This window comes from Martes martes (genome assembly GCF_963455335.1).
Source record: "Martes martes genome assembly, chromosome: 9".
Taxonomy (NCBI): domain Eukaryota; kingdom Metazoa; phylum Chordata; class Mammalia; order Carnivora; family Mustelidae; genus Martes; species Martes martes.
Window position 1 is genome coordinate 120,800,095 of NC_137896.1, and position 19,488 is coordinate 120,819,582.

At 39.2% G+C, this 19,488-nt stretch overlaps 1 protein-coding gene across 2 annotated transcripts in view; it reads left to right on the top strand.

The window, feature by feature from the left end:
* ITSN2 (intersectin 2) overlaps nucleotides 1-19,488 on the top strand; it is a 137,332-nt gene that overhangs the window by 45,742 nt on the left and 72,102 nt on the right. The window contains exons 10-18 of one of the 2 annotated variants that reach the window (XM_080813959.1): nucleotides 3,385-3,448; nucleotides 3,996-4,133; nucleotides 4,586-4,671; nucleotides 5,574-5,836; nucleotides 6,875-7,024; nucleotides 9,876-10,016; nucleotides 11,021-11,108; nucleotides 15,534-15,673; nucleotides 16,688-16,768. In XM_080813959.1, coding sequence (XP_080670085.1) covers nucleotides 3,385-3,448; nucleotides 3,996-4,133; nucleotides 4,586-4,671; nucleotides 5,574-5,836; nucleotides 6,875-7,024; nucleotides 9,876-10,016; nucleotides 11,021-11,108; nucleotides 15,534-15,673; nucleotides 16,688-16,768 — 1,151 coding nt within the window. The remainder of the gene's footprint in view (nucleotides 1-3,384; nucleotides 3,449-3,995; nucleotides 4,134-4,585; nucleotides 4,672-5,573; nucleotides 5,837-6,874; nucleotides 7,025-9,875; nucleotides 10,017-11,020; nucleotides 11,109-15,533; nucleotides 15,674-16,687; nucleotides 16,769-19,488) is intronic. The other variant, XM_080813960.1, reaches the window with a different exon arrangement.

Sequence of the window (19,488 nt, forward strand, 5' to 3'; positions counted from 1 at the left end):
AGCTGAAGGCAGAGGCTTTAACCCACTGAGCCACCCAGGCGCCCCTGTTTTTGTTTTTTTTTTTTTAAATAGGTGTTTCTTGTGTCTTGAAACTGAGCATGAGCCCCAGGTATATGAGGCTGGGACTGACCTAGACTTACATGTTATGCTTTGTTCAGTGAGTATAGCATTCAGTGGTCTAATTTTCTTTCTCTTCTTCTTCCCTTCCCCCTGAACTCTTGTGATTTATTTAGATTAATTCATTGACTCGTAGTTGCTGAGTCACATATCTTCTGGGCACTCTGTGACACACTGAAATGCACGAGGTGGGGGGAGATATGGTCCATATCTTTGAGGAGTTCATAGTATATAGGTCACATAATCATAATATTTGATTAGTGGTTTAAAAGTGCTGTGATTGCGGTGCCTGGGTGGCTCAGTTGGTTAAGCATCTAACTTTTGATTTTAGCTCAGGTTATGATCTTGCTTTTATGAGACTGAGTCCCACTTTGGGCTTCATGCTCAGCAGGGATCCTGCTTGTCCCTCTCCTTTTTTTTTTTTTAAGATTTTATTTATTTATTTGACAGACAGAGATCACAAGTAGGCAGAGAGGCAGGCAGAGAGAGACAAGGAAGCAGGCTCCCTGCTGAGCAGAGAGCCCAATGCTGGGCTGGATCCCAGGACTCTGAGATCATGACCTGAGCCGAAGGCAGAAGCTTTAACCCACTGAGCCACCCAGGTGCCCCTGTCCCTCTCCTTCTACTCCTCCCCCTGCTTACTTGTTCACTCTCTCTCAAATAAATACATAAAATCTTTTTTAAAAATAAATTAAAAAATAAAAGTGCTGTGATTAATAAAGATGAGAAAGTGACCAGTGCTGTGAGGATATGAAAGAGCTTCAGGGAAGAGATGACATCTGAGCTGGACCTTATAGGATGAGTAGTCCACCAGGTAAAGAAGGAGGAACTAGCATTATAGGCACAGGGAATATGATATCAAAAGGATTGGCAGACCAACAGTGTAGATGTTCAGGTGAGCTTTTCTTAGTAGAGTACTCTGCTGGCTCTCTATAGCCCTTTGTACGATTTATACCTTGCACATTTAAGCCTTCCACCAGTAGGCTTTTAACCATTTGCATTCCTTCCTTCCTTCCTCCTGTTTGCTCTGTTGCCCAAAGCTAAGGGATCTACTTTCAGATGTCTTTGACTAAAAGCTAAAACATTAGTTACTAGACCTTTTTTTCAGGTTTGAAATAACCTTCCATTTCTCTTTATTAGAAAAGTCCTTGTAAATGAAACAAGATGGGATCGGGAGGGAGACAAACCATTAAGAGACTCTTAATCTCACAAAACAAACTAAGGGTTGCTGGGGGGTGGGGGGTAGGGAGAGGGTGGTTGGGTTATGGACAGTGGGGAAGGTATGTGTTACGGTGAGTGCTATGAAGTATGTAAATCTGGCGATTCACAGATCTGTACCCCTGGGGCTAATAATACATTATATGTTAATAAAAAAAAAAAAAAAAGAAGAGTCTTCTTTTTAACACAAAGACCTTCTCAAATCTCACTTATGTGAAATCTACTGAGGACTAATTATTTGGGAGACGGTATGAGCTATTTGCAGTGTTTTTTCCTTACATGATTTCTGTTAAAAGACCAGATTTTTTTAAGACTGAGATTTTAAAGTTACATAATATAAATGTCCAGTTGCATGTTATAATTTATGGTGTATTTATGTCTGTTCCGTATGATATATATAGCTTTGATTACCCAGATCTCATGTTCAAAGCTCAGAGAAACAGTGGGTTAGCAGCATTCAGGCTGGCTCTGTAACGGGAGCTGAGGAAGAGTTGGTGGATGTACTGTTTTCTGTGCAGAGTTGTTTGGATGGTTCTCAGCTCAGGCTGAACCCCGAGTAGAGCCTGACTCCCAGTACTTATGGCTCAGTCATCACCTGGGAGTGGGAGGTGCAACACCTGCGTTACTGACTAGGAGACCTGCCCTGGAGAAGCCGTGTCATTTTATCCACAGTCAGAAAGCCCCACTCTTGGCCACCAGGAGTGAATGCTCCTGAGAATCAGACCTGAATGGATTCCTGGGATTTCTGTGTGACCATTATCCTGACATGAAAAGGCAGGGCAAGAAGCCTGTTACAGAAACATATTTTTGATGACTGAGGGAGAGAAAAGAAGTTGGAACAGTTCATTACAGATCACAAGCATTCAGTGAATGCTGTTATTACTCTCAGACTCTATCTCATAAGTCCCCACTGCACCTTAGAGAACTTTGGATTACAACTTTATTCATCACTTTAGCAAGTATTTATTGAGCATTTATGTACCTGGCACTGGATACAATTGTTAGTGAATAAGGCAGTCAAGGTTTTTGTCCATAGGACTTAGTATGATAGCGGAAACAGACAGTAAACAGGTAAATAGGAAGATAAATGTTACATTACAGATTGTGACATGAGTTATGAAAGAAACAAGAAGTATATTAGATCATAGGGCAGACAGAGAAGACATTTCTGAGAAGGTGGCATTAAATTGGGACTTTCAGGGTGAGGACCCAGACGTGCGGTGATGTCAAATTTTAGAACTTGATGTTGGATATGGGTATACATGAGGGAGGGGTCAAGGGTGACTTTCTGCTTTCTGGCTTGAGACCCTGGCGGGACAGTGATGTCACCCAGAGCAAGGGGAAGGCTGAAGGTAAATTGTTTGGGTGAAAAGGGCTGTGAATGGGGATTGAGAGAGTCATTTTGTATGTATTCGGTATGAGATGCCTGTGAAATACTTCAGCAGGTTTTTCAGTTGGATATAGAAATCTAAACCCAAAGCGGAGGTTTGGGCTGGGACGTACATTTGCAAATTACCTTGGTGCTATTTAAAGTCACAAAAATGAATGTGAACACACAGAGAGAACAGAGTGCCCAGAACAGAGCCTTGGGGAATGCCAGCATTTACAGGTCACTTGGAAAAGAGAAAGTAGAGAGAGAGGAAAGATCAGAGAGAGATGAGAAAGTCTGAAGATGCTAAGAAAGCAGTGCGTAGAGGTGCACAGGGAGCAGGAGGAGCCCTGAGAGCTCAGCCTCCAGCACTTTCTGTGCCAGCGCTAGGACCTTCGTGCTGGTCAGTGGTGTGTACTTGTTATTTTCTGAAAGGACATGGGGGAACGCTTGAGTTACTAATTCTTGATTTTAAATTCCTTGGGGACAAGGGTTTTGATTACTGTGTTTTGATTACTCCCCAATGCTCAGCAGCTGGCACCTGGTAAAACCTTTTTGATGTCAAAAATTTCCAGGATAGCAGCAGTATTATTTTATGGAATACAGTCATTTAGGTTTGCATGACTTTGAAGAGGCTAAAGAATTTTCTTTCTTTTTTCTGGTTTTTCCCACTCAATCAGGTTTTCAAGCTAGAAATGCTCTTCTTCAGTCAAATCTTTCTCAAACTCAGCTAGCTACTATTTGGTGAGTTTGTCCATTGATTGTGATTTTTAACTATACATCCTCTGTTGTAGGAAAAATACTGTTTCTGTCAAAGTTTGTGACTCAAAGATGTTCCATAAAAGCAGCCATTCGAAGCCTAATGCAACCCTAAAAGCCAATAAAATTGTACAAATTGTTATTTTTTGGCAATGTAGCATTTAATTATTTTGCAAGTAAAAGTTGTTTGCCTTTTCATAATGACATCTGTGGAGAATTCAAGAATGTCTCATTTTTAATTTAGAGCTAAATGTGATTTGATAGGTGAATTATCCATGAAATGAGACAAGCCACCTTTTCAGAAGGAATGTTTCTTTTTCTACTTCAAAATTTCTCCCCTCCCTTGTGTGATAGAACAGTGAACAGTAAAAATAAGCTCACTTTTCCATGTATATTTATATTTCACTGAAGTATAGTAACCCAACTGTTTACTGTAATTATTGTTATTTTGAAATTAAATATTGAACTCTTTTGAAAATAATTCACTCTAAGTAGACAGTTTATAAGCTGTGAATGTTCACATTTCCTTTAGGACCCTGGCTGACATTGATGGTGACGGACAGCTGAGAGCTGAAGAGTTCATCCTTGCGATGCACCTCACTGACATGGCCAAAGCCGGACAACCGTTACCACTGACGTTACCTCCTGAGCTTGTCCCTCCGTCTTTCAGGTGGGCGCCTCTTGAAGTGAAGAGGCATGGTTTTGATTCCTGGGTAGACATGATGATTACGTTGTGATCTCCTGAGGCCTCTGCTCTAGTTTAGTGGGAAGTTAAACATTGACACTGACGTTTGATTTTGGTATTTAATGAGTTACACCAGCAAGGAGTAGAAATAGTTGTGTTTCCACCGTATTATAGATAAGGAAACTGGCAGCTACAGATTAAGAACACAATTGGTCACAGACGGCAGTCAGCTAAACCATGATGTGAATCCAAGCCTCTCTGGCTAGACAGTCCGTATCCTGCCATACATCATAACTCTAGACCATATTTCACTCTAAGTGTCTTTAATACTGCATTCTAAATATTAAATGGCTCTAGTCATTGGTAGTATAGCTGTATATACAGTCTAGAAATTTCCAGACTGTGTGGTGCTAATTTCATCTGTTGTCTTCTCTTAGAGGAGGAAAGCAAATTGATTCTATTAATGGAACTCTGCCTTCATATCAGAAAATTCAAGAAGAGGAACCTCAGAAAAAATTACCAGGTAACATTGAGTGTCTAAGTTGTATGTTTACAGTGGGTTCTCTTAAATTTTACCTTAAGTTGTAAACAAGTATTTAGTATGTTATTCTTAATATTTTATATGCTATAAGAGAAAACTGTTCAACAAAAGGGTTGGATTTTGACATCAATAAACTGAAGATAGTAAAAAATGAGAAGTATACTTAGGAAGAAGAGACAGTGTATGTGTTTGGCAAGAGTCTTTGTATTAGACATCCTAGTTAAAATGTTCCTCCCACTTTAGGAAAAATCACTACAGCAAGCTTTGTGATGAAATCTTCAGCTGTAAAGAAAAGTTTAAATATTGGTTGAAAAAGTACATATGTAGATACTTTAAAGTATTAAAAAGTTAATGAAGGGCGCCTGGGTGGCTCAGTGGGTTAAAGCCTCTGCCTTCGGCTCAGGTCATGATCCCAGGGTCCTGGGATCGAGTCCCGCATCAGGCTTTCTGCTCAGCGGGGAGCCTGCTTCCTCCTCTCTCTCTCTCTCTGCCTGCCTCTGCTTACTTGTGATCTCTCTCTCTGTCAAATAAATAAATAAAATCTTAAAAAAAAAGTTAATGAACTATATCAGAGAAAATAAGTATATAGCTGTATAACTTTATTTATCTGAAGAAAATACTGAGAAAACAGTATTTTTATTGGCAGGAATAGTAAAATTATTTCTCTCTCAGATGGATTCAAACTTAGAAATTTGTTTTCCAAAAATGAACCCTCTTAGAAAAAAGTAAATACTTTACTGTTTACATTTGAGTTAAAACTATCCTTAGGGGAAGTTTCCACAGAGTAACAGCACTCAAATGATCACGAGGCATGAGGGTGTTGAAACTGGAGTCCACATTCTCGGGCTGTTCCTGTGAGAGTGCTTACAACATGTTTTATTTAGTTACTTTTGAGGACAAGCGGAAGGCCAACTACGAGCGAGGAAACGTGGAGCTGGAGAAGCGACGCCAAGCGCTGATGGAGCAGCAGCAGAGGGAGGCAGAACGGAAGGCCCAGAAAGAAAAGGAAGAATGGGAGCGCAAACAGAGAGAATTACAGGAGCAAGAATGGAAGAAGCAACTTGAATTAGAAAAACGCTTGGAGAAGCAGAGGGAATTGGAAAGACAGCGGGAGGAAGAAAGGAGAAAAGAGATAGAAAGACGAGAGGTTGTTTTTAACTTATTTTGTTTCCTCAGAAAATGATTAATAAGTGACTTTATTCCATTTGATTTAAAAATGGGTATTTTTGTTGTGTCTCTTTCTCTGCATCATTCATTCTTACTTCTCGTCTCCATCTCTGAGCCTTCCTTCCCTTGCGGAAGGGAAGAGGGCCCTTGCTTGTGAAGGGTTTTCAGGGCCAGTACCTTGTGGAGGAGGCCTGTCTGCAGGTGATAAGTCATTCAGAGGAGGACTGATCGCAGAGCTGAGTTGAGTGAGGAGCTGAGGTTAGTGAGCCAGAGGAAGGAGTCTGTCCAGGCAGGGCATGAACAAAAGTAAGCTTGGGATCCAGAGTAAGAGGCCACGGAATTGGAGCAGCAGAAAGCTGAGACTGGGGAGTCTGGAGGAGAAGCACAGGGGTGGGCTGGCTCAGGTTCTTGGGATAAATGCTGTTGTGTGGTGTCCCTAGGAGGACTGGTTTTGTTTTAAGGGGCTTGGAATAGAGCACAGAAATCATAATGACACGGAAGTAATGTCAGGAGAAGGGTTTTTCTTCCCTGATACCAGAATAAAGGTATGATTATTCTTATTAACACTTATATTTCTGAGATTGTCTTTTTATTTAAGAAAAAAGTAACTACAAATAAGAAGATGGTCCCATGAAACAGTCAAAAAGTCTGATGGGTGATGTTGCTTTTGTGGAAGTCTGTAGGTTAGGCCTGCTGCTAAAACTGGGTTTGCCCAGTTTCCTAACTTAGGCACTGAAGCTCACTAAGTGCCAAACACTGCCTCACCTCTTTGTCCTCCCATCACTTTTTGGATGAGGCAAAATTGTTAATTTAAAAATTAATTCATTGGGGCGCCTGGGTGGCTCAGTGGGTTAAAGCCTCTGCCTTCAGCTCAGGTCATTATGCCCGGGTTCTGGGATGGAGCCCCGCATCTGGCTCTCTGCTCAGCAGGGCTTCCTCCTCTCTCTCTCTGCCTGCTTGTGATCTCTGTCTGTCAAATAAATAAATAAAATCTTAAAAAAAAATTCATTATTTTCAGGCAGCAAAACAGGAACTGGAAAGACAGCGTCGTTTAGAATGGGAGAGGATTCGTCGACAGGAGCTTCTCAATCAAAGGAATAGAGAACAGGAAGAAATTGTCAGGTTAAATTCTAAAAAGAAGAGTCTTCATCTCGAGTTGGAAGCACTGGTATGCCTGAGGTTTGAGTGAAATTGCACTGAATGATGCTGGAGTTACCTGTTGAAAATATCATTGTTCTTTTTTTTTCCTTAAGATTTTATTTACTTATTTGAGAGAGAGAGTGAGAGAGAGAAAGAGCAGCCACAAGCAGGGAGTGGGGAGCAGGGGGAGAGAGAGGGAGAAGGAGACTCCTTGCTGGCTCAGTCCCAGGACTCCGGGATCATGACCTGAGCTGAATGCAGACACTTAACTGACTGAGCCACCCAGGCATCCCTGTCATTGCTTTTTAAACCTACCTCATGAATACATTATGTTTTCATGGGATTGAATACTCATTCAATCATTCAAACTCATGTTTTCATGTGTGCTTCTTAACAGTCTGGACAATATAGTTTACCAGAACAGTGACTCAGAGCGCTGAGAGTTACATTGTGGTTTCAGTGCAGAAGCTACCAAACTATGTATTCCTGGGCAAGGCATCCCTTCTCTGTGTGTCACTTTGCCTGTCTGTAAAATAAAGAGTTGTGTCAGTTTGGTAAAAAAAAAATTTTTTTTTTAGTTTAGTAATTTTCAGTTTTGAAATTGATGTCTAGAAGTGGTCTTCAGAGGGGTTACTAGCAGTGGGAGGGGGGAAGCCAAGGCAGCAGGGCAGTGCTCCCTTCTCCCCAGCACTTCCCATGACTGGCAACACACAAGCTCCACAGTTACTTGCTTTGCTTTTCTTGGAGTTTTATCTGGATTTGCTTGGAAAAGAGGATTCTGCTAAAAAGAAAAAATGATTTGAAGCTCCTGATCTAAACGATCTCTTAGGACTCCTTCCAGTTCTGCCAGACTGTTGTTCTTAGCTAATATTGGCCAGTATGCTTACCGGATTTCACACTCCAGATGTCAGAGAGTCAAGTTGTTTAAAAGGCTTTGTTGCAAATAAATAAATAAATAAATGGCTTTGCTGCAAATGCAAGGTGAGAAGATAGGAAGGGTGTAGGTTTAACCCTAGATTCTAAAAGCCTGACCTGATAGTGTAATAGGATTTTGAAAAAAATACATGTGTAGCTGTGTTATAGATTCAAGCTTAGATCTTTTTTAACTGGATTCTAACATTTTATTTGGTTTCTGACTTGAAATTAAAATTTTTAAAAATCACAACATTTGTGGTCATAAAGGTGCTATCTTATGCCTTCAAATGGATAAGAAAGCATATCACAATTATTATTCATGCCACAGTACTACAGAACAGGCCTAAAAATCTTTAACTTCTTTGTGTAGCTACCTGGATTTCTGTCTGAACCATTATTTTAACTATATTTTTCCTTAAAAGTATAAAAGGGAACCTTATGATTGATTGTTTTTCCCCCAAGAACCTGGATTGCATACCAAGCAGTAACATAAATTAATGTGAAGAGTCTGGAAGGTCCAGAGCCTGTACGTGCTGAAGATAGGAACATGAACGCTAGGGTAGACATTGCATATTCCTTTTAGCATGTGTGTTTCTCAAATATAAGACTAACTTTTCAGTAAAAACTTTAATTATCAGTGATTTTTAAGCTTTATTTCTCCTCCTCACCTTGCTGTATTAGCTAGGGCTACCATAACGAAATACCACAGACTGGGGGGCTTAAAAGAAATTAATTTTCTTACAGTTCTGGAGTCTGGAGTCCAAGATCAGGATGTCAGCAGGTTTGGTTACTTCTGAGACCTCTCTCCTTGGCTTGCAGATGGCTGCCTACTTGCTGTTTTCCTTACACGGCCCCTCCTCTGCCTGCGCATCTCTGGTGCCTGTTTCGTGTCCAGATTTTCTCGTGTCAGAAGTCAGGTTATATTAGGACCCATCCATATGACCTTATTTAACCTTATGATCTCTTTAAAGACCCTGTTTCCAAATAACAGTCACATTCTGGGGTCCTGGAGATTAAGACTTCAACATACAAATTTTGGGGAGATACACTTCAGCCCATAACACCTCACCCTTCTCCTTAGTCTCCATTAAGAATCTCTGCTAGTTTGGGGGGCACCTGGGTGGCTCAGTCGTTAAGTGTCTGCCTTCAGCTCAGGTCATCATCCCAGGGTCCTGGGATCGAGCCCCACATCAGGTTCCCTGCTTGGCGGAAGGCCTGCTTCTCCCTCTCCCACTCCCTCTACTTCTGTTTCCTCTCTCACTGTCTCTCTCTCTGTCAGATAAATAAATAAAATCTTAAAAAAAAAAAAAAAAGAATCTCTGCTATTTTGGGTTCTTTTTTTCTCCCTACTTCTCAGAGAAGAGGAAAGGAATATTTGGTGTAGGAGAAGAGAATTGTGGCCATAAAGGCCCTCCTGGACCCTGTTTAATTAGAGGAAATTAGAAGTTTAAAAGAATTTCAGAAGCTTAAAAGAGACAGTGCCGAAAGTCACATGTAGGTGTTTATTTCTCTTCATTATTCTTTGAGACTACCCCTATTTTAATATTATAATTAATGCCTCACTGCTGGATTCAGAAAAAATTCAGTGTGCTATGTTTGTGCTTGCTCATATTAGCATCTGGGCTCTTACACTCTGAGAATGGTATATTTCCTGCTAATATTAACTCTGTCTGGAGTTAACAGATACAACCTTAGAACACATTCCACTTAGTTGTATTTACTTATTTTTTGGTAGGCTCCATGCCCAATGTGAGGCTCGAATGCACGACCTCCAGATTAAAAGTCGTATGCTCTATAGACTAAGCCAGCCAGGTGCCCCCCCCCACTTAGTTTTAGATATTTATCTAGACTGAGTATAAATGATAAATGACATTTAAAAGTTTAAACGAGAATATAATTCTTCTGATAGGAGCTTTTTCTATTAGCGTTTTAAGTCACCATATGTTTATATGCTCTTCCTATAGAATGGCAAACATCAGCAGATCTCAGGCAGACTTCAAGATGTCCGACTCCGAAAACAAACTCAAAAGACTGAGCTAGAAGTTCTAGATAAGCAATGTGACCTGGAAATCATGGAAATCAAGCAACTCCAACAAGAACTTCAGGTTAGTCCCTTGCTGCTGAATTGTGCATAAATGTGAGCAGTTGTTAATAATTCTTCCTAATAGAATAGTTTTCATTTTGGGGTGATGAACCCCTCTGGGTCTCTGATAGACTTCATTCCTAGAAGGATGTAAATATATACACCATCTTGTATATAATATCAGGAAGCTCATATGCTCTCTAAAGCTCTACTAGACATCTGGTTAAATTCTGCTTAATATTTGTACATAAATGGATGCCTTTCACTTTGACTTTTAAGTCTTTAATAAATATATAGATATACCTCTACATTAAACTTAAGTTTATTGCTACTGCTTTTTGGAAATTTTGACTTAATATTATTCTTTCACAGTTGCAGTGAAGTGTTAAATGTTTGTTCCTCAGGGACCTCGTCATCTTCTTTACTTGTGCAGTAAGGTCTAGCTCAGTTATCGTGGTTTAGAATAAGGACCCAGGGAGCATTCTGCATCTTTAGAGTCCTCTTAACCAAATTTCTGCTTCTGTATGGACTAGCAATTAATTAACGAAGTGTTCTTACTGTGTCACAGCTGGTACAGACAGAGGCCAGATAACATTTCCTGTCTGATTTAAACCTGCTTCCCTAATTCCTGAGTCTCTAATTTCTCTTCGATATTCATTCTGGGGTGTCATGACCTGCTTACAAATACCATTTAGTGCAGATAGCAAAGGCACCTCTCACCTTGTGCCTGTGGACGTCCATCAGTACACTGAAAATTGTAAGACTTCTAGACACACACCATTAACAAAGATTTTCCTCACCACCTTTACTCCAGCCAATCATTCATAAATGGATGTATGTTTAAATATTTGTACTTTAAATCATGCATAATTCCATTTTAATTTATTTATAAATTGTAGGCGGTTTACAGCTACATACTATTCCTATACTAAGTTTTAAGAGTGATTAAATCATGTTTTTAAGTTTTCAAAAAATGCTCAGACAACATGACAGAATTTTAATCAGGTACTACTTTTTTTTAATAAGGATTATCAAAATAAGCTTATCTATTTGGTACCTGAGAAGCAATTACTAAATGAAAGAATTAAGAACATGCAACTTGGTAACACACCTGGTAAGTCTCTAAGGTTTGTTTTACCTCTTTTATTCTCTGAATGACCGTACCAGTCATACTCTTGTTACTTGTTAAAATAACATTATTCTGTTATATATAGCATTTCTTGTCTGTAGTTAAAAATTTCAAAATAATGTGAAAAAAAAATCACAGATGTTAGAGCATTTTTAGCAATAAAAAGTAAGTCAGTCAATCGGAGAAAGACAATTAGCTTATGATCTCACTGATATGAGGAATTTGAAAAACAAGACAGAGGATCATAGGGGAAGGGAGGGAAAAATGAAATGAGATGAAACCAGAGAGGGAGACAAATCATGAGAGACTCAATCTCAGGAAACAAACTGAGGGCTGCTGGAGGGGAGGGAGGTGGGAGAGATGGGGTGGCTGAGTGATGGACATTAGGGAGGGTATGTGCTATGGTGAGAAAAAAACCCTTATAAATAAATAAGAATGAAATAAGTAGTCATTGTGGTATGCCTTCCTATCTTCATAACATATGTTTCAAATATCAGTCAAATAAAATGTTAGACTACAGTTAAATAAGATCTAGGTTTGGCTCTAACACAAGACTGTATGTACATTCGGGCAAAATCCTACACTAATGGAAAGAACTTTCAGGAAATTCTACCATGGGACCAAGCCTGTGAAATTCTGGGTGATAGTGTATAGCAGTATTAGACCTAAGCAGAATGGAATGCTCTTCCCAGACCTTTCATATCACCTAACTGATTCATATAAAGACTTTTACTGGCTTGGCCCTCTGACACCTTTGGAGCAAAATAGTACAAAGCAGTTTGTGGAATGTCACATTTTTCTTGACCCAGGGTCCAACCAGGATACTGAAAAAAAGATCTCTATGTTGGGTAGCATGCCAGTAACAACGTAACAGAAGAAAGGTTTACTTAAAGAAAAGTAAATCTGCAAATACCATGTTAGAACTGACCGAAGTATTCTAAATGTCTCCCTTTGAATATCTGTCAGTCTTTCCATTCCGGGGCTCTTTCTTACACTTCTGGCTCTTTAGGAAGTCCAGTAAACAACATCCCTCATCTTTGCCCAAGTTCTGAACGAATAGAGAAATAAGGCAAAGGAGCAAGACGTATGAGAGACCAAAAATATTACCTCATTTTTGGTAAAGCTGATATTGGACAGCCTGACTTACCTGTGAGTGGGACAGTCACCCCTGTAAAAACTGGGTGTACGGCAAAGTAGAACAGGTTTCCTGTGGGCAGTTCAGTCTCAAGAACACGAGGGATTGGAAGGGTCTAGGCTGTGTATGACCAAGTCCTTAATCGTGAGCCCAATTACTGAAGGGGTGGGAAGAAGTTGAGAATGGTGTCCTAGTGAAGGGCCCTTCACTTGGAAGAAATACCAGGCATAGAGAATTTTACTTTTGTGAACTGTTCCTGCTGTGTCTCCCACCTTCCACTGAAACGGTCTGTCCACGTCTCTTCTCAGACCATCTTCCTTGCACGTAATTGTTTTCTTGGCTGTTCGAAGCATATCAGCCCCTACCTCACCCCTCCACTGGCATTCCAGAGGCTGGATGAGCAGCCCTCCTGATCTATACAGTCACAGAGAGCATAGCATCACTCTCGTTGTTGCAGTATTTGGACTGTGAATGGAATGTGGACTCTGTCTTATTGGGGACCTGGTAGAGCTAGTCTTTCTTACAGAATGCGATCCATCTGTTATTACAGTTATTGGTTCAAAATAGGAAGCTTTTGTTTGCAGTTTTCAAAGCCCCCCCGTATCCCTTAGATTCCTCTCTGTATCCCTGTTGCCGCTGAAGATTACCAGCCATGGCCAAGCACCGTGCTGGGCAGTTTTCACGCACTGTGTATTTTAATTTTTACAACAGCGCAGTGAAGTAGGTATTGTTATTCCCCTCGTGTAGCTCAGCAAAGCTGAGGCTCAGAGAGATTAAGTGGTTGCCCAAGGTGGTACAATAGTCGTTCTCAAATTCTTGTCTCAGTCTGAAGCCCACTGTACCACCACATTGCCTCTCTGGATTTTCAGTTTGCTCGTAGACATGATCTGCTCAAAATCAGTGTTGAAACATCCATTATTCATGATGCTTGTTTTGAAGAGTACTAGGAGTGTAAATTATCTGATTTTTTCCACAGTGCTTGTCTCCCAACTGAAATAGACTCTGAACTACTTGAGGCTAGGACCCATGCTTGTCCTTCCTTTTCCCCTGCTATTGAAGCTAGTACAGTCCCTTGCACATAGCGGAGGTGTAATTTCTTGAGAAAATATTTGTTGAAATACTGGAAAGCTACAAGATAATTATAAGAGAATTTAGCGAAATGTCTGGATAAAAAGCATGTAAAAACCAGCAACTTTTACTGTATATCCAAAGCACTTAGAAAATATCATGAACAGGGGCGCCTGTGTGGCTCAGTGGGTTAAAGCTTCTGCCTTTGATTCGGGTCATGATCCCAGGGTCATGGGATCAAGCCCCGCGTCGGGCTTCCTGCTTAGTGGGAAGCCTGCCTCCTCCCCTCTCTCTGCCTGCCTCTCTGCCTGCTTGTGATCTCTCTCTGTCAAATAAATAAATAAAATCTTTAAAAAAAAAAATCATGAACAAAGGTCTCATTTACATTAGCATTCTCATTATCATGTATAAAGAAATGTGTAGCTGTAAAATTTTACTGCTAGATATGAAAGATTCCTGGATAAGTAGGTACATGTTATGTTCCTGACTCATATAGCTCAGCATTGTAAAGATGTCATTCTCTACTACTTTGTCCCGTACATTCAGTTCCATTCAGGTTTCTTTAAATGAAACCTGGCAAGATAATTCACAGATTCACCTAGAAGAGAACATGCAAGATTAGGCAAGACTTGAAAAAGAATGACATTGGTGGGGAGAACACACTAGCTCTACCAGGTATCAAAACACGTTAGGACCCCAAAAGAAATAGTACATTTTATGTTAATTAATTTAATTTAAATTTTAAAAAATTAAAAAAAAAACATGTTAGGAAAGCTCTAGTCCCTAAAGTAGTATATTATTGATCAGAAAGAAAACATAGAATGATGGAACTAAATAGAGGGTCTAGAAAAAGGCATGCATATATGTATATATATGCCTTATCATATTCTAAATTGTGAGATATATATACGTTAGGTAAGTTTGGCATTTAACACCAGTGGGGAAACGATGGGCTTCCAAATAAGTGATCTGAGGGACAGTTGACTTTCTGAAAGGGAGGTAGGGAAGCTCTTTACCTCAATCTATGTACATAAATAAATTCTAGGTAAGCTAAGAGGCTAAACAGAAATAGCTCTAGAAAAAATGTTATAAAAACAAAGGAAAACCTTTTTATAATCTCACTGTCGGAAACATTTCTTCACATAATCCCTAGAGCTATGAGGGAAAATATTTACAGATTCAGTGAGACAAAAATGAACTTTTTCATGATGAAAGACGTCATAAACAGTGCAGCATTGGAACTACAATACGACAAGAATTTATAGCTGCTGCAGATCAGAAATAAAGACAACCCAACAGGAAGAAAAAAGGCAGTGGATGGGGTGAGGCAATCCAAGAGGGTGGCCAGTGAGCCTATAAATAGGTGTTGATTTGATTTCAGTTGTTATCAAGGAAATACAAATTAAAATAACAATAAGGTTTCTTTTTTTGCCCATTAGAGAAAATGAAAAAAGGTTGATAATATCCAGTGTTGATGAGGGTGTGCAGAAACAGGTACTTTGGTGTCATTTTATATTAGTGTTCTTTTTGGAAAGACGGTTTGGCAGTTTCTGTCAAAATTTAAAGTGCTCAAATCATTTTACATGGCAGTTCATTCATCTCCTAGCCATGTAAAATACTTCCACGTGTGCTTTCAAATACATGTACGAGGATATTTATTACAGCATTTTCGTGTAAATAGTAGGAAATTAGAAACAACCTAATGGCAGTCCAAAAGGGAATAGTTATATAAATTACGAAATAGCCATCATGTAGACAACCATGGAGTAATTTTAATTTTTTTTTTTTTTTTATTCATTTATTTGTTAGAGAGAGCGAGCGAGCGAGCACAGGCAGACAGAGTGGTAGGCAGAGGCAGAGGGAGAAGCAGGCTCCCCGTCGAGCAAGGAGCCCGATGTGGGACTCGATCCCAGGACGCTGGGATCATGACCTGAGCCGAAGGCAGCCGCTTAACCAACTGAGCCACCCAGGCGTCCCTTTTTTTTTTTTTTTTTTTTAATTTTTTTTTTTTTTCATGGAGTAATTTTAAATTTATACGTCTTTTTTTTTCCAGTGTTACTGCAATATAATTGGCATACACCACTGTGCAAGTTTAAGGTGTGCATCATAGGAGTTTGACTTAGATATATTGTGAGAGTAAAAGTCAATCACCGGTAGTAACAGAAGAATTTCTGCCAAATGTAAACTATCTGATGTTTTTATTTCAGATTTAGGGATTGGTTTGCTTCATAAAAAATCATTGGAAAAGGAAGAATTATGCCAAAGACTTAAAGAACAATTAGACGCTCTTGAAAAAGAAACTGCATCTAAGCTATCCGAAATGGATTCATTTAACAATCAACTAAAGGTATTTATCTTCCATGATATTCATTTTTAGTTAGCTGCCTTCTTACCTTCCTCATTTTGATTTAGTGGAATGAGTAACTAAGGCTCTTATTGTTATATGTAGTATTTGCATAATTTTTCTCATAATTTGAGCTATACCAGGGTTACAAGATTGCTTTTGATGTTCTCTGTAGATATTATAAACATGGTTAAGTAATGGGTTAAGTAAAGAAACCTATCATTTACCATGGTTTCCAGTTCTTGACTGTTTATATTGGTATCTGTACATGTTTAAGAGTAAGTGCGTTAGTCAGTATAGAAAGTTGATCTCAGGCAACATGATCTTAGGCAAGATTCTAAGATGGTAGATATGGAAAATTATTTAAAATTGTTGTAATGGTAGAGGCTTTTATAACATACTAAATTCTTTCGTTTCTTTGTTATAATGTAATTAACCTTTATGAAGTAATGCAATAATCAGTGAAATCCAAAGCATAATCTGGCACTCTGAACTTTGCATGAAAAGTAAGTTCATGATTTATTATTTGCTGCATTGGCAGAGCAGATGTCTAAAACATCTACTGCATGCTTACCATTCTGTGAAGTATTAGTTGTATACGGAAGCCATAGCTCGGAAAGAAGTATTAAAAGGTAGAAACCAGACTGATGGCACATCATTCCTATTTGGGAATAGTCACAGCTCTCTATCTCTATCTCTCTATCTCTTCATATGACTTTTGAGTAATTAGTATTTTGAGTAATTATAATTTGAGTATTTAGAGTAATACTCCACCACCTATAGAGTAAACATTATGAAGAAAAGAGATCATGGTGGCTTCAGTTCTGGAGGGGAAATTTTGGGTGAATAATGTTAATATTACATTTTATATGAGCATATATTCTATAGAAAAAATTTTAAAGAAAACCAAATAATTTTTTGCTGATGGACAGATAAGCCAGCCAAGTTATCGTCCCTGCATAATTCTTAAAAATCTGTACATAGTTTAATTGGCTTTTTATCTGCCTTATCTTACAGTGTGGGAATATGGATGACTCTGTTCTGCAGTGCCTTTTGTCTCTGCTAAGCTGTCTCAACAACCTCTTCCTCTTACTTAAGGTTATTTTCTAATATCTTGCTCCTTTTCTTTTGAGTTACTTTACTGTTTTCTTTTCTTAAAAACTAGACTATTCTTTGCATTTATCTGAGTGTCTTTGTTTGAAATAACATACACAATTTGGACCTTTTTTCTTTCTGTTTGCTTGAATAGCCTTCTGCTGTCTAACTGCCTGTTTGAGTCTAATGCCAGAAATTTGTGGGGTTGCCCGGAGTAACCTGTCTCATAAGGAACTCAAGACACTTAGAAATAACTACCAATTTCCCTATAACACCCCTGTGCTTTGGGTTAACTGCTGGGATGATTACTGATTCAATTTAAAAGAAAGCAAGGGAATGGGAGATTAAATCGTTTACCCATATCACTGAAAGTCATTATTTAAAATAAAATGTATTTCTTCTGAAATGTAGGGCAAGGTTGTGTCATGTATATATATACCAGGCTGCTTCCTAATACTGCTATAAGGAAAAATCGTAGCCAATAATGGAGGGGCAGCTTTAGTTATGTCTAGTTAGCAGGCCTCATGTTTAGACATGCTTGCACTTCAAATAAAAAATGTTCAAATCATATGCAAAAATAAATAGCTCACTTTGTCATTTTAGCACACAGAGTATTTCAAATACTCAATGAATTTCTGTTTTAATACAGTTTAAAGAAAGAATCTTTGCATTTAGCTCTTCTTGACCCTAGATTTTGACTGTGCATTCTGCATCAGTAGGGCAGTTGCATATATATGTATATGTCTTCGTACACAGTGAAGACAAGAACATGATAAATGGAACTCACTTGTTTAAGCAAAGGTTGCGCAAGTTGGAAAGATGGTGTCAGCCTTTCCTTTATGGTTGTAGCGTGAATGGCCAGCTTATCTGGTCTTAGAACTTGTGCCATAGGTTACATAAAAATTTCACCCTACATTTCTTCATCTACAAAGTGAGGTTTGATGATGACTTGTGGGCTGTACTCACACACGTAAGTCTGATTATTTCAGTTAGCATTTGATTCTCCACAGGCCAGCAAATTATTCTTATCTCTTGTTTTACTTTCTTCCTTATGCTTCCTGCCTTCCAGCCTTTCACTGCTTGTTGATACCTTCATCAGAGGCAATTTAGGATTAAAACTGAGAGGGGATGAGAGTGGCCGGGAGAGTGTACTGTCACAGAAAGCAAGAAAAGAGGTCTCCGAGAGTTATCACTGCAAAGCACTGCAGAGCAGTCAGCATAGTCCTGAAAAATATCCATGGAATTGTCCGTGAGACGTTTGAAGACCATACCGAAAGGGCCATTTTAGTTAAGTGAGCAGAAGCTGCACTGCAGCAGATAGGAATGAATGGGAGTTAAGGAAGGGCTGAGTGAATGTGAACACCTAGAGGAGGAGAGTGCAAAGAAAACATGAGGTCAAAGGAAAACCTTGTGTGTGTGTGTGTGTGTGTGTGTGTGTGTAAGAAAGACTTGAAGGATAAAGGATACAAAGTTTCAGTTAGGAAAGATGGATAAGTTCTGGGATGTGATGTACAACATGGTGACTCTAGTTAGCAATATCGTGTTGGATGCTTGAGATTTGCTAAGATAGAGAAAACGGTTAAAATACGTGAGGTAGATATGTTCATTGACACAGTTTTGTTTATCATTTCCCATTGTGTACTAATATCGAAACATCAAGTTGTATACCTTAAACATACACAATTTTTATTTGTCAATTTTATCTCAAGAAAGCTGGGGAGAAAATAATCAGGACCACCCTTGGAGGTGGTATCAGCTTTCTGTACGGCATATGCTTACATGGGGAAAAGATTCGGTTGGGGCTGAGGAATGGAAATGGAGAGAATAGAGCTGGTGAGGTAACTGACTGAGTCTGTCTTAATGGTGATTTTCTGGCCAAGCCGAATGTCTTGTTGCTGAATTCCCAGCACCTATAGGAGTACATGGTAGGTTAATGGTGGCAGTGAATACTTGTGGAGTGAATGAAGGGTTTTGAATGTTCTCAAAAAAAATATGCAGCATTTTAGGATTGATATATGGAGTTGATAAAAAAAAAAAGTAGAAAAGAATTTGTCAGAAAACATGTATTCCACATTCTAGTAACACTTATGACTCTGTATTTTTTTCTGTTAAGTAAAGGCTATTTTTTAAATGCAAAAAAAGGGGGCACCTGAGTGGCTTAGTCAGTTAACCGTCTGCCTTTGGCTCAGGTCATGATCCTGGAGTCCTGCGTTGGCGCTCCTATTTGAGCTCCCTGCTCAGCAGGGGAGCCTGCTTCTCCCTCTTCTGCTCTCCCTGCTTGTGCTGTCTCGTACTCTCTCTCTTTCTCAAATAAATAAACAAAATCTTTAAAACACACACACACAAACTTGAAGAAGACAGAAGGGAAGGGGAGGAAGGAAGGGAGAGCTTGAGGTTGAATATATAAGGTGGTGGTTATTGATAGAGTCCAAGGGAAGCAGATTGAGATATAATCCAGAGCATAGATTTAAGGATTAGGTAAAAAGTCTTTGAGTGTAACATATGGGGGAAAGATGAGTGTGAATATAGCTAAATTTGCTTGTGGAGAGTAGGACGCTGACAGCTCGAAGACTTAAAATCAGAAGCAAGTTGAACCATTACAAGGAATCTTCCTGGGTAGTTGAGGACATGGAATAAGTTCAACCAGGCTTGAAGGTTGGTGCAGATGCAGGAAGTTGTATTGATTTTTGAGATGGGAAGATAAGGGAGTTCCAATCTGGTGG